The sequence below is a fragment of the Primulina huaijiensis genome, chromosome 15, assembly GCF_012295235.1.
Source record: "Primulina huaijiensis isolate GDHJ02 chromosome 15, ASM1229523v2, whole genome shotgun sequence".
In the NCBI taxonomy this organism is placed as follows: Eukaryota; Viridiplantae; Streptophyta; class Magnoliopsida; order Lamiales; family Gesneriaceae; genus Primulina; species Primulina huaijiensis.
In genome coordinates, this window is record NC_133320.1 from 8,932,925 (window position 1) to 8,949,253 (window position 16,329).

Sequence of the window (16,329 nt, forward strand, 5' to 3'; positions counted from 1 at the left end):
TTTAAATCCTGGCTCCGCCACTGCATGCACACGATATTTAAAACGATACTATGATGTGGTAGATGAGAAAAAGATATGTATGGCGTGCCTTTGCGTTTTAAACACACGAAAAACCGTTGACGATCGAAGAACGGCGACGAAGAGACGATGGCTTGATGTTTCCCTTGAAAAATTGATGCTTTTCCCTTCATAAAAATTTGTGTGTGCCGTGACATGGGTTGGGAAGAATTTCAGAATTTGTGAAGTGTGTGGCCGTGTGGTTGGATGCAAGGTGTAGGGTTTAGGTGCTTTAATATATTAAATACACTAATTAAATAGCTAATTAGGCTTTAGGCCTATTAAACCAATCAAATTAAGCCCATTACTCTCAATTAGGATTTAATAAAATATTAACAAAGTTATTGTTTAAATAAATTTATGAATTTATTAGCCGGANAAATATTAACAAAGTTATTGTTTAAATAAATTTATGAATTTATTAGACGGATTGCCAAAAAGCTCGCATTTTTTTTTGAAAACCAACACCGATAAAATTTACGTCCCGGCGTATAAAATCACCTAAAAACCCTTTATTTTCAAAAATACTAAAAAGCATCAACCATATTTTAAATAATTAAAAACAATTATTTAATAAAAACATTTTACGTTTTTCAGCCTTCGGTATCTGTTCCTTGATCGTCACTTGAATAATCCTTTAAAAATACATTTTAATGCAATCATGTAGAAAAATATATTTTAAACATGTAATTATGCACAACATAATTAATTAATGCAACTAAAACATTTAATCAAAATACAAAAGAATTTAATTATTGCATGCATGTGGTTTGCGTTGACTTTTAAAATTTTCGGGGCATTACAGAAAATATCAAAAGGAGGACAAATTTAATTTCACCATGACCAGCATATATTAAAAAAATCATAAATATTTCAATATTTAACCAAATGAGGTTAACCAAGTGGCCAAATTCNGTTTTTAGTGTTGATCAAAAGTAAGTTCATGGAAAGCTAAATCTATTATGTCAAGGTGAAGAGGATGAATTCTTGGTGAAGTAAGATTGTTTATATTTTGTATATTCTTTCTTTATTTCTTTTCATTTTGCTAATTTCTTTTTATTGTAGGTATAAAAATGAATTATTTGTTGTTATCAATTTACATCAAATGCTTGATACCATTGAAGTGGTTATCTTGATTTGTTGTTTAATTTTGATACAATAAATATTTCATCAATTATTATTGTTATATTATACATACATATATATATATATATATATTTATATAATTATATCATATATTTCATTTAGACGATAGCGTGGCTCTGCCGGTTGTTCTAAATGAAATATTATGATTTAATACTAATATCTAACATTTACTTTATCGCAACTAACTTTTACTTTCCGCATCTAACATTTACTTTATCGCAGCATCTAACATTTACTTTTCGTATCTAACATTTACTTTATCGCACTTAACTTTTACTTTCCGCATCTAACTTATTAAATCATATATTTCATTTAGGCAATAGCGTGGCTCTGTCGGTTGTTCTAAATGAAATATAATGATTTAATTTAACATTTATTTTATGCAGTTATATATTTATATAGTTATATATATAATCATAGGTACCATATATAAAATATCGGTGAATTCGGTATTTTCTATAGTGAGAACTATATTATATTAGGTGTGTGTTTAAATATTTAATTTTCTTGGAACCATTATTTATGGTAGTTTCCTTTGGTTTACTTTTAGTTAAACAATATTGTATAAACCAAGAATAAATCCTCGAGCCTTGACAAAATTTATAATTTGTAAACTTCGATCTTGCATTTGGTAATCTATAAATTAATAAATTTAAACTTAAAATAACATCACTGTAGATCGATCTCGTACTTACGAAATATATTAATTGCAGACAACTTACACTTGGGTGAATTATAATTTAAGTAGTAGCACTGCCGATTTTATGTTGCTAAGGGGCTGTACACGTCGAGTAAGAGGGGAACATAAGGCTGGAGTTGAAGCTTTGTGGGTTTTAGAAGAGAGCCGATCGAGATCTTGGGTCTAGGGGTTGGTTTCGGGTAGATCGGTTGATGGGTCTTAGCCGGCAGTGCAAGGGCTGACCCAAGCCATGGACTAGACCCTGGTGGGTCTGAGACATGGCCTAAGAAAGCTCGACCACTGCTGGAACCATCCCTGGAGCCGATCGATCGATCGAAGGGATAGTTGATGGCCGCGGGGTGTTTTGGTTGTCCCTCGAGTGTGCGTGTGTTGTGGCGTCCATGGAGATATGTGCTTGAGATAGATCGGTCCAGTAGGGTCATAATGTGGCTGATCCTCGAGGGTTAGGTGTAGGGTTGGAAAAACGACGAGTTGGTGCGGTTTGAGGAGTACAAGTGCCGATTTTTCCAGCAGCTTGTAGGGGCTGTTCGAAGGGTTTAGTGGACTGGTCTAGATGGTTTAAGGGATGTTAAGACGTGTATAAGGTGTGGTAAAACATTGGGAGAAATTTGGTTAAGTTTCGAGTTGATTCGGGTTAAAACCGGGCGGTTCGGTTTTAAAACGAATTGTTTAAGTTTTGAAAACGATTCGTTTTGAAACGATCTCGAGTTTATGTCTAATAAATGCTTATAAATATGTTTTGGAGTGTTTTTAAGAAGTTTGGTAAGTTTCGGGTCTAAATTTTGAGGTCCAGGGGTAAAATAATCATTTTGGGTTCTCAGGGGTAAAATGATAATTTTGCACCTGAGTCGAGTTTTGAGTCTCGGCAGCGCCCAGATCACAAATTTAGTATGGTTTTTTTAAATTTTTATGTATCATGTATAAGACTTTTTACATAAATATGAAAATACGTTGAATGCTTGGTTTTAAGAAAAATTTTACGTATATGCATGATTTTATTAAGTGATATATATGATGACACGTTTTTGAAGGATGAGAGTTGGTTGTGACTAATACGATTATATGAGATATTATGAGCTGAGGCCAAGGCTCAGTGGACGGGTAATGCTGTCACTGATGTCCGTGCCGTCGGGTACTGCGGTTATATTAGATGGATCCATTGAATATAGCTGATACGATAGAGCTGATACGAAAGTCATAACTAATTAACTGAATTCAATTAAAAGAAAGAAAATATATACGTATATGATGATATGATGAGACATGTTTTTGACACGTTATACTATTTTACGACACGTTTACGTTTATGCTTTTAATGCTTTTAAGTTCATGAAATGCATTTTATTACGTTATTTTTCACTGCTGTGTTCTATGTATATGTAGTTGTTATAAAGATATAGGTGTGTTGAGTCTTTAGGCTCACTAGACGTGAATGATGCAGGTGAGCATGTTGATGAGGAGGCTGGAGGTGCCGAAGTCTGAGTAAGCAGGGCTGGATGTGCGCACATGAACCCGAGGACCACATTTTTCGCACATCACGTTTTATGAGTTTAGAGTGGGCATGAACATTTATTTATTCTTGGTAATGACATGTTGTAGTTATCAGGATTTTAACTCGATTTATTTCTACTTACAATTATGATGTCGAGTTAGCAAATATTAAACCGCAATATTTTATTTGTTATTTGATTACGATTATTTTTAAAAGGTGTATTTTTCAGCAGTATTGCATGCATGCCTAGTTTTTAAGAATTTCGAAAAATTGAGCTTGTTAAAAAAAATCGTAGTATTTTTAAGCACTAGTCGTTACACCCATAATCATAACTCCTCAGTCATGCTTTACCGGGTGGCCACGAGACAAATCACATACCTTCAAAAATAAAATATTTTTGAACGTCAATAATACTTACAAAGTCGTGGGATTCGTTGGATCTCGCTTGGGCAATTGCTGGAACATTCTAAACAATTAATTCATAACAACGCAAAATTTCATAACGTACCCGTACGATTCCCGAATTAAATAAAAAAGCTTACGATCTACCGAACGTGTAGAGGCCTCTAATTTCGTGTTTGAAAATTTGCGGAAAAATTTAAAAAAAAATTTCTCTTTAATTAAATAAAATGTCTCATTCATAAATAAACTGATAAATAAAGTTTAATGTTCAAAAATAGCAGCGGAAGTAAATGTTTGTTTGCAAAATAATAATTTAAAATAATCCAACAACGATGAAAATGTCTGAGCCTAAAAGTAGTAAATGCTGAAAATGTGGTTCTCGGGTTCCACTACTGCCGACCCAAGCTAGCTCACTGGTCCCCGCCCTCGGTTCCGACATCATCAGTACCTACAACAATCAAGTCTAGTGAGTCTAAAGACTCAGCATGCATATATCGTAAATAACAAGTAATAATAATAAAATCGCATGCGAAGGAAAATATCATGTCATGATTAATTGTAATGCGTGCATCACTGAACTGAAATCGTATCATAAATAATTAATATTACGTGCATAACTGAACTGAACTGAACTGAACTGAAAGTAGTAAGTGAAATGTTTGCCCCGTAGAGCCCTGTAATGAAATAGCTAGTAATAATTTTCTGGTGAGATTATGGTCTACGCAAGTGGCCCCCTGAACTGCACTGAACTGAACTGAACTGAACTGACCGGTAACTGACGACGGGACCGGTAACTGACGACCGGGTGAAATACTAATCGTCTGATCAGACTAATGCCACAGTATACTGGGTGGTACAAAACTGAACTGACCGGTAACTGACGACCGAGTGAAGTAATAATCTCATGATAGTAAAGTGACCACAAGCAATATCGCATAAATCTCAAAATGAGTATTTTGCACGTAATATAATCAAATAACGTAATTAAATATCCTGTATTTATTTTACCAAAGGGGTTGGATCGTTCCGAGGCTCGCTGCGACCTAATTATGTCATGAAAAATATGCAAATGATTTACTTGACTAAACTTTGTAATTGAATCCAAAAACGAGACAATTACACCCACTTACTTAGTATTTAATCATGACTCCGAGCCAACCAGAACCAACACCAAACCAACGTTTAGTCATGATTGAAATACTCTTAAAAATGATGAAATAATGCTCCTAAATTTACAGTACTCGAAATTTAGTGAATGGAGGCCAAAAACGGGAAACGCTCTATCGAGAGTCACTTTGGCACATTGCACCGTAAATTTTCGTACGACCTCTAAAATGATTTGAATCACAAACAGCCAAAAACATGACCTTATTAACTCAATGAGGTACTGTCCAGTCTATGTCCTTAGGCTAAAAGCCAACCAAGAACTCAAACGAGCCTCCGAACCAAAGCACCAAGTTGCTGTCCAGAAAATACAGCAGTAGCGCTTGCACTTGCATGCGTCGTTTGCAAGGCTAATGGCCATTAAGGCTTGAACCACCAACCAGATTCTCTTCCCAACATCCTAAGGTGTGGTTTGAACCATGGCTAAGGGCCCTAGTCTAGCCACAATTCGAACAACACTCGAACAACTCACACACACTCACCCGAGGACACGCCTTGCACGCGTGGGGTGTCTTGCTTGTTCTTGCTGTCATGTGCCATTCCAGTGCCCATTTGATTGACCATGACATGATCTAGACATCACGAGGTATTGTATGAACCATGGATAAGGGCTAAAAACCAACCAAGATCCATACAACCCCACAAAACCGAACACACACTCACACATGCAGAAAATGAAGGGGTCGAAGGGGGCTTGTCTTGTTTTATTTTGAAAACCGATGAAGCCATGGACCAAGCCTTGAAAAGCCGACTTGGTCACATCTTAGACATACCAAGGAGAGGTTCTAACTATGGCTACAGCCCCTAGGGCAGCCAGGATCAGAACTCTCCCTTAGACAACCCAAACAAGAAAAAAACGGGACATAAAAATCGCAGCCTGGAGTGTTGCTGCCAAAATGATTTCGTTGGGGTGCATGGACCGCAACCAATGAACCAACATGATCCTAATACACCTTAGTACGTGCCTAGGTGCAGCCTTGTGAGCCTAGGGTCGAGCCAACCACCTGTTCTCACAAAAACAAGCAAACCGTGAGGTAGCCAAGAAGAGGGCCGAAAATCTGTGCATGTTTTACTCGAAAATTCTGTCATGTATTTCGGTTTTTGGCTATAAAATCATGATCATGTAATGTTTAAAAATCATATTATGACTTGATTGAAGAGCAAGGGAAAATATACACATGCTTTGGTTTGTTTTGAAAGAAATTTAGTGAATGGAACGAAAAACAAATGAAACGACGACGCGGCGCGGCGGAGACGGAGTGTTCTTCTTTTGTTTCTAGTTTTTCTCTCTTATTTCCTCTCTAGCTTCTCACGATTTTTCTCTCTAATTTGCTCTGAATTTTGGTGATATGGTGAGGGAGAGAAGTCTAGGAATTAAATGGGAGGTTGCAAGATAAAAAGGAAGATGATCATCTTGCTATCTTTTGAGTTGAGAGATAAGGGAAGTTGCTATGATATCAAGGGATTTGAGAGATATTTTGAGGGTGTGCATTGGCCGATTTCATAGTCTAGGAGCAAGGGAGAATTAGCTTAATTAATAATTATTGGGGGAATTAAAAAGGTGATGGATTTATCTCCCAAAATATGGATAATGAGAGAATCAAGTGAAGGGTTGCCAATTATTTTTAATCTAGCAAAGGAGGGGCCGATTTTTCCAATAAAAATGAAGGCAAGGATATTGCTTAATTAATATTTGTTGGTGATTAAAGTGGAGGAATTATGTTACAAAGAAAGGATAAGGAAATATATAAAAATTGGTGAGTTGCCAAAAATCAAATCTTATAAAATGAAGTGGCCGATTTTATCTAGTCAAAAGAGGTAGGAAAATTGCTTAATTGATATTTATTGAAGATTTAAAGTTGAATGATTTATTCTACCAAGGAGGGATAATGTAAGGTAATCAAAATTGTGAGTTGGCAATTTAATTAAATCCCTAAAAGATGATGGCCGAAAATTTTAGATAATGGGAGGGAAAAATATTGCTTAAATATTGTATTTTAATTCTTTAGAGTTTTATCTACTCATTAAATAATTTAGTGAATTAATAAATTAATTATGGCATAACATTATCTTGCATGCATGGCTAAATCTTTAAATTAAATTGCTAACATGTTAAGTTGAAATTTCTTAATTAATATAAGTCTAGATTACTTATCTCAATTGGTCACATATTTTAATTTAGGCTTTTAAATTAATTATTGAATCTAAAAGAATTTATTTAGTACTTATCTTCTAATTAATTAATTAAATTCTTAAACTTTCTTTTATATTAAATTAACTTATTATTTAACTTAAGTAAATTCTAGGAATGTTTTCTTAATATTGAATTTTATCTCAAAACTCCAACTCCAGTCCGGCCTCACTTATTTAACTGAAAAGGTAATAATTAAACTACCGTAATAAAATAATTAAATTTAAAGAAAAGAATTTAAATACTCATGCAATAAAATCATTTTAGTTTAAATACTAGAATTATGCATGGCTTATACGTAGTCTAATTTACGGATTCTACAGAACGACTCGGGACTCAAACCATACTTAGCCAACATCCTAACCTAATGTCCAAGAGCCTAAATTATCCCCGAATCATGGTCGAACCACCTTAAAACGTGAACTAACCGCCCATGCAATAAAACTGCCTAAGGAGACACGCTTCGACACATAAATGCTTCTAACGACTTCATGCATAGGACGACTCGAACCAGACCCAAAACAAGCCCTAGACTCGACCCTTATACATGACTTAAGCCCACTTTCAAACCCTTTTTTAACTCAGGAGCAGTACCCATGACACGAAAACGTTATAGCCGTGCAACTCCCACCTGAGAAGCACCATGCACAGCTGCTGTCAATTTGGGTCCAGCCACCTTCTTGACAAACCCAGCCCTGAGCCAACACCACGAGACCCTCCCTAGGACCCTAAGGTGTGACCCTAGCCACTGCCCCTAGCCCTGGAACGACCCAAGCCCACAACCTTGACCATGCACTCATGAAAACCAATCATGTACAGCTGCTGGTTTCCTTGTTCCAACCACCTAACTGCCACTCCAGGTCATGAACTATCATAACAAGACTCATCCTAGGTCCCTAATACATGCCCCAGACCATAGCCAAGAATCATGGTCAAGCCATACAGTGAGCCGCACGATCAAACCCAATAAAAGCCCCTACATCACGTAACCTGCGCAAATTTCACGTAAACCCCATGCAGAGACACAAATATAGTTTCATCAAATGGTGGAGTCCAAAGTTCATATTCATCAACATAATCAGATGCAATGAATAAATGAGATGCTCTATAAAACTCGTGCAATATAGTGCCCGAAAACAAGCACACGTAAACCCCATGCATGATTTAATTTGTTAACCTATATAATTAAAATAAAATGAGTTAAATGGTGCATGTTACATGATTTAAATGATGTTAAAAGTTTATATGTTTATTTTTATGCACATTAAAATGTGTTCCAGAGTTTTAATTTTTCAGGCGAATTTTCGATCTTGGAACGAAGAAAGGAGACCGGAGACGATTTAAGTGATTTAATAAAATGTTATATTTTTATTTAAAGCCAATAAATTAGTTATTTTCAATGATATATGAATTTTAGCACTTTAAAGTTCACTTTAAATTATTAGACAATTTATAAGATTTTAAGCACTTAAAATGTAAATTTTGAAAATTTGAGGATTTAATCCTTAAATTGGGTGTAAAATATTTTATAATGAAATTTATGTCTTAATTAATTTATTAATTAGTATTTAAGTTAAATTAGGATTTTAATTACTCCATTTAACTTTTTCGAAATTTGGAGATTTTAATCTAAAAATTTGGTACTTGAATAATTTATTAAATTTTTTAGTGACTCTAAATAATTAAACCAGTATGAGTTTAGCTTATTAATTTATTTTATTAGATTTTTCCTAACCCTAATTACTTATACTAAATCACACACACCTATACCTAAACACACACACACCAACGCACACCCACATACAAGTTACTTTTTGGAGGAAAAACTAGGGTACTAAGCACAACCTTCAGCAGCCACCATCACAACCTCTTCCTTGCAAAATTTTGAGGGTTCACACTCAAATTCTTAGCTAGAAACGTGCAACAAGCGTCTCCCGGACATCCTCATAATTCATCGCGAGTATTCGATATCTTCGTGCATTTTAACGCAAAGGCATGTATAATTTTTTTTTTTCCGCATTGACCTCGTCATTTTGATGTATATTTTGCATGAATATTCGATGGTTATACGCAAAATTTGATGGATTATGGTTTAAACGATTTTTGGAAAATTTTGAGTCACAAAACTTGCCATGCTCTGTCATTTCGATTTTTGCGGTTTATATGTCGGCTTTCTGGAAACATTTTCAACATATGATTTGTAGTACTCTGTAATTCCTTTGATTTGATAGGAAATTCATAATTGTCTGATAAGAAATAAGGAAGATATGATTTTTATCATAAAACTGCTCAAGCTGTGAAAATTTATGCATGTTCTTCACTTTTTCTCAAGTTTTTTGGTTGCAGGCTTCGTTGGGATCTCCTGGATCTTTGCCCCTGTGTGTGGCTATGATTTAGGGTGTGTTTAGATGTTGCTAAGTGAACTGTTAAGGGCTGGAAGTGGTCTGGTTCAGCAGGAGCCGTGGGATGAAATTTTGCGCAGGTTACGTGATGTAGGGGCTGTTCTTGGGTATGATCGTGCGGCTCACTGTATGGCTTGATCATGGCTCTTGGCTATGGTCTGGGGCATGTATTAGGGTCCTAGGATGAATAACATGTTTGAGTGTGAACCCTCAAAATTTTTGATCACATAACCTAAGAATTTGAGTGTGAACCCTCAAAATTTTGCAAGGAAGAGATTGTGATGGTGGCTGCTGAAGGTTGTGCTCAGTACCCTAGTTTTTCATCCAAAAAGTAACGTGTATGTGGGTGTGCGCTGGGGTGTGTGTGTTTAGGTATAGGCGTGTGTAATTAGTATAAGTAATTAGGGTTAGGAAAAGTCTAATAAAATAAATTAATAGGCTAAACTCATACTAATTTAATTATTTAGACCACTCAAAAATTTAATAAAATATTCAAGCACCAAATTTTTAGCTTAAATCTCCAAATTTCGAAAAAGTTAAATGGAGTACTTAAAATCTTAATTTAACTTAAATACTAATTAAATAAATAAATAAGGCATAAAATTCATTATAAAATATTTTACACCCAATTTAAGGATTAAATCCTCAAATTTTCAAATATTTCATTTTAAGTGCTTAAAATCTTATAAATCGTCTAATAATTTAAAGTGAACTTTAAAATGCTAAAATTCATATATCATCTAAAATAACTAATTTATTGGCTTAAAATAAAAGTATAACATTTTATTAAATCACCTAAATCGTCTTCGATCTCCTTTCCCCGTTTCAGGTTCGAATATTCGCCTGAAAAACTAAAACTCTAGAAAACATTTAATGTGCATAAAAATAAACATATAACCTTTTAACATCATTTAAATCATGTAACATGCACCATTTAACTCATTTTAATTTAATTATATAGGTTAACAAATTAAATCATACATGAGGTTTATGTGTACTGGTTTTCAGGCACTATATTGCACGAGTTTTATTTGATACTAGAGCATCTTATTCATTCATTGCATCTGATTATGTTGATGAATATGAACTTTGGAAGACACCATTTTATGAAATTGTATCTGTGTCTATGCCAGCAAAATTTTTATGATAAAAAACAGATGCATGATTTTGATTGTATCATTGGTATGGATACACTATCTAGTTGTCAAGCCACGGTAGATTGTTTTCGTGGTGTAGTATGATTTAGGCCATTCTTTAGTAGAAAATGGAATTTTTATGGTTGGGGATCACATGCTAAGATACAGTTAGTCTCGGGGATGGAAATGTTTTTATTATTATTTTTAGGAAATGAGAGATAAATGGTTTATGCTGTAAATGCTACAAAGAAAGAACATAAATTGTCTGATATCCAAGTAGCGAAAGAATTCTTTGATTTCTTTCCTGAGGAGATACCAGGCTTTCCACCACTGAGAAGAAACTGATTTTAACATCGACTTGATGTCAGGTACTACACAGATCTCTAGAGCGCTGTACAGAATTGCTCCTACATAACTGAAAGAATTGAAAGTACAGTTATATGACTTAATTGAAAAGGGTTAGATACGCCCTAGTATGTCACCCTGAGGAGCACATGTAATGTTCGAAAGAAGAAAGATGGTTCCATGAGAATGTGCATTGAATATAGGCAACTCAATCGAGTCACTGTTAAAAATAAATACCATCTGCTTAGAATTGATTACTTGTTTGATCAACTTCAAGGAAATTCTGTTTATTCGAAGATTGATCTTCGATCATGGTACCATCAACTCCGGGTTAGAGAAGGCAATGCTCCTAAAACATCTTTTAGAACCAGATATGGGCATTATGAATTTATAGTAATGTCTTTTGTTTTAACAAATGCACCAGCAGTGTTTATGGATCTAATGAATAGAGTGTTCAGAAATTTTCTTTATAAGTTTCTTATTGTCTTATTGATGATATACTGGTGTATTTGATATCAAAGCGAGAATATAGGGAGCATTTACGATTGGTTCATCACACACTTTGAGATTCTCAATTGTATTCCAAGTTGTCGAAGTTAGTCATTTGAATATTAGTTTAGCATCATTTAAAGCTAAAAAAAATATTTTACTACAAACTAAAATAGAAATGATTGATTTTAGTCATTTTAGTTGAATATTGGAATTTTAGGAATTTAAAATACCTAAATAGTTGAATTTGGATTTTTTTAGTCAATTTAAATGGTTGTGAAATTTTTATATGACAATAAGACAATTTAAATTAATATTCAGGTGATTTGTCTGAGTTGGCATTACCAGGATTTTCTTGATGATTTAAGTTACTTGCAAATTAATTGAGGTACGTAGAGATTAGTTATTTTCACGATGTCTGACAGAGGCATATGATGATCATGTGATATTATATGCCGACTCGTATATTATGAGTTGGTAAGTGATGTGTAAAATAAAAATAAAATATTGACGTTGTTCACATATATTTTATTTTAGTTAGACACATCAATACCACTGAACATATCATATTGAGCATATCTGTTATTGAGATCCGGTTATATTTCGTTTGAGATCCGTTATATATATGTTATGATATTGTGTCATGGTGATATTTGGCTACCTTGATTTGGTCAGGCTTCGAGGCTGGGCCATATCCCAGACACGATCCGCTGAGTCGTGGACTAGCTCGAATATATATGTATGATTGTTGATATCGATCATTTGATTCCTGATATCCTTATATCTTGCACCTATCATGCATTTCATTCATGCATGACATCATTGCATTTCTATGTCATATATTGTGGTTTCTTGATGTCACGTACTGATGTTTCTGACCTCTGAGAGGGGGCTGTCTTGTCTTTTGTGTGTGGACATGATAGGTGGTACATGTGATTCAACCTCAGGTACTCTAGAGGAAGTATTAGGAGGTACCAGAGCTCTTTGAGAGTGAACTCGATTGTATTTAGGTACTGCGTGGTGTTGCTATCTCCCAGATACTATATGTATATATTTGTAGGATTGTATTATGGAATTATCGAGCCTTGTCGACTCTATGATATTTTGTTTTTTATATGTCATGATTGTGTCTGGCTGACACATGTTTTAGTTGTTGTGTATGTTGAGAGTATATGTTGTTTATTTTGAGTATTCGATTTTCTTGTATATCCTATTTATGGGAAAGTCATGTTGAAATTTTATAAGCTCAAACACGAATTTTTATCTCACTTTTTCCACCGTTTACTGATTAATCATGATCGCATGTTAAACTTGACAGCTTGAGTTGTTGGTGTAGCAGAGATTAATCCTTGATGGTCTGATATGATTCTGATAACTGTATGCTTGAATGGACAACTAGAAATCGAAAAATTAAATGTGCTCGAGATCCTTGAAATATGCGGACTTAAGAATAATTATGGTTGGTCAAGACTCAAGAGTTTTTCATGTTTGAAATATGCGTATTTATAGTTGAAAAGCTCCAATAGTCGGATTTGTTTTTCAACGATAATCTGTGCTATTTTCGACATAATGGAGGTGTCACTTTCATATCACGAGATGCTCCTTGTGCTTTTATGGTCCAGTGGTCGGATTTGACTTCTTAGTCCGAATGGTTTGATCTTCTTAAGCTTTGTCAGAACAAGTTGATCTAGTTTAGCGATCCGAAACATGAAATACATTTAAAAGCGGTTGAACCTGAAATATTTTGATATTGTTATTTGTCAATCACCAAAATTCAATGGTACTCAAAATATTTTAACAAAATATATATTTACAATTAATCACCATAATTTTAAAACTTGTATGTTCTTTAGAACTTGGAAACTTATTCATTTAATTTAAATTTATGATAATTATATAATTTATTTATTGCTTGACATAAAAATAATTAAAATCGTAAAAAAATTTAAAATGTTATTTTACGTTAAAGTTCATCCTATCTTTAAAAAACTTGAAACAATTTATCATTATAATTTTAAAACTTTTATGTTCTTTAAATATTAAAATTTATTCATTTATTTTAAATTTATGATAATCATATCATTTATTTATTGTCACACTTCAAAACAATTAAAATTATAATAAAAATTCAAACAGTTAACTTTAATCTCAAGGAAAAAAATTTTAATTTTAGTTTTATAAGTTGATGTACTTTTTGTTTTAGTCATTTAATTAATCAAAATTTGATTTTCATCCAATAATTTGATTTTTTTAAAAAACCATCGGATATTACTTATTTAACAATGATACTCTCTTACATGACTCATGTGACAAAATAAAGCTTATATTAGACATATTAAATATACATAAACAAAAATAATAAAAAAAAACGACAAATTTTGTCTTCCAATTTGAAAGTATTGTGACTCGTTATGCTTTATATTTTTATATGACATGAATTTTAATTTGAGTAAATCATATTAGATAAATTTATTAATTTTGGGGAAAAAAAAGTTATCATGTAAAAATCAAATTTTGATTAATGACCAAATTTTATATAAAATAGATCAATTTTTCCAAAACTAAAATTATATTTTTTTGAAGAAACAAGTAGCTCCAAACTTTGTGGCCAAGCCAACATGGGATTTGGGCCACCAGGGATGCGAGCGTAGGTTAAATAAGATGACTCCCCCCTCCCTAGAACCTCCCGTACAAGCGTAGCATAGCAGATAAACAGGATTTGGGAAACCAAAACCGCAGTGACGGAAATGGAGGCGGCGCTGCAATCGCTGAGACTGAAGCATCTTCTCCACCTTGCTTGTTACAAACCCACCAACAGAACCCACTTACTCACTTCGAAGTTACGTCCTTTCTTTGTCCTCCATTGCTCCTCGTCTGCTTCTTCTCCGCCTTCCTCCTCCGCCGCCCTCCCTGGTGGTCGCAGCCGCAGGCAGTCCTCTTCGGCTTCTCCCACTTCCAGCTCCGACAGAGATGCCATTCGTGCCATTCGTATAAAAAAGGTGTCTCTTTTTTTTTTTTTTTGAAAAAAAGATTACATTTTGAGTAACTAGTCGTATCAATTTTGGTTTTAATGTGTGGCTTTGGTATTGGTTGTTGCTGCTTTAAACTTTAGAAAGAATGGGCCCTTGACTTGGGAATGTGACAAACCGATCAATTGTATCTCAAATTTTGGAATAGAATTTTTTCCTCGAAACAGGGGAGGTACATTCTCTTGGTACTTAAATTGAAGTATCTGCTAAGAGATCGATATTTTTCATTAATGATTTATTAAAAATTATTCTCTTCTTCTTCTTTTCTGGGGAATGGAGCGTTTTCCGGGTTTCTCTGGAAAGTCATTCAAGTTGGTCCTTTATAGAGCGTGTTTCGTGGATACCCAATATTCATTCTTGGGGGAATGTTATTGAATGGGGGTATTTGGAATCTCATCAGCTTTTCTATCTTTAAATTAGTTGCCTCTCCAGACTGAGAGAGAAAACAGAAATGCAAGTACAGTTTTTGTCTTAACATAAGTTTGATATTTGAGACGAAATATAACCATTTGTCATTTCTATAGATGCAAGAGCTAAGAAGCAATGGACTGGATCCATATGCTTATAAGTGGGATCGTACTCATACAGCAAAGCAGCTGCAAGAGATTTTCAGGGATCTTGGAAATGGTGAGGAATCAACTGGTGAGAAGGATTATGTATCGATTGCTGGTAGAATTGTGTCTCGAAGGGCTTTTGGAAAGCTTGCCTTTTTAACTTTGAGGGATGACTCAGGAACAATACAGGTTTTCTAATTCTCTTGTCGTTTGTATTTGCTCTAGTTACTTGTATAAGTATCCTCAATTTATGCCTACTCTTCTAGCTTCGAGGTGTTGATGGTGATCCTATATGCTAAAATCTAAAATTTGATACTATTCAAAGAGAAGCAAGGGAAATATCGTTTCTGTCGTTCGATGGAGTTCGTTTATAGTTTTAAACAAGTGCTTTGGGGTTCAATTTTCCTTTCTTCCTCGTTAGGATGTATGAAATTTATTTTGGTAGGAAAAGAATCGTAAAACATGTGACGTAGTGTAAATACCTAAACTTTTACGTGGAAGTGTGTGGACATGAATGGTATTTTTTATGATTTCAACACAAACCATTGACTAGGTGCCAACCATTCTCTTAAAATTTGATACAATTTTCTAAAACTATCAAAATGCTCTATAAGTTATCACTTTTACGATGTTACTATAGTCATATGATTAGAATCTTCTCAAACATAGTTGTCAAAGGCGAGCGCCTCTCGCCAGGCGCAGGCATTCCCGGGCGCAACGATTTACAAAGGCGAGCCCAGGCGCGCGCCTCGGCTCGCCTTGGAAGGGCTCTCGGGCGCGCCTTAGGCACGCCTGAGATTGCCTTTTTTTTTAAATTCAGTGACAAATGCAACTTCTCTGTTTTTTTTTTTAATATTAACTTTAAATGTAAAAGGCCGCCCAACCCAACCTTAAACCCTAGCAGCCCAGTTAACAAATTAAATATCATGAGGCGACAAGAGCAGAAGTGTGCAGACTGCAACAGAATTACAGAAGCCAACGTGACAGCGTGAATAAGAGAAAGGCGAAGAACCATTTATTGAAGAAAGCTCAGGTATCAGTTCTAGGGACTCTGATGATTCGATGGAAGAAGATGAACTTGATTTGGATGATTGAAGAATTTTAATCGTGTTACTTATTATAATGAACTTATTAATTATTTGTTGTTTTGTGTGACGTCGTGACTTAATTATTTCATATTTTAATATATTAATATATTATTCTAAGATAAATATATTTTTTT

At 34.3% G+C, this 16,329-nt stretch overlaps 1 protein-coding gene across 4 annotated transcripts in view; it reads left to right on the top strand.

The window, feature by feature from the left end:
* The first annotated feature begins 14,223 nt into the window (after nucleotides 1–14,223).
* The window catches only part of LOC140958987 (lysine--tRNA ligase, chloroplastic/mitochondrial), a 15,110-nt gene continuing 13,004 nt past the window's right edge, over nucleotides 14,224–16,329 (top strand). For 3 of the 4 annotated variants that reach the window (XR_012171864.1, XR_012171863.1, XR_012171865.1), the window contains exons 1-2: nucleotides 14,224–14,523; nucleotides 15,078–15,296. Coding sequence is in view for 1 of the 4 variants with exons in the window: in XM_073416650.1 (XP_073272751.1) it covers nucleotides 14,272–14,523; nucleotides 15,078–15,296 (471 nt within the window). In the remaining 3 variants the exon portion in view is untranslated. The remainder of the gene's footprint in view (nucleotides 14,524–15,077; nucleotides 15,297–16,329) is intronic. The other variant, XM_073416650.1, reaches the window with a different exon arrangement.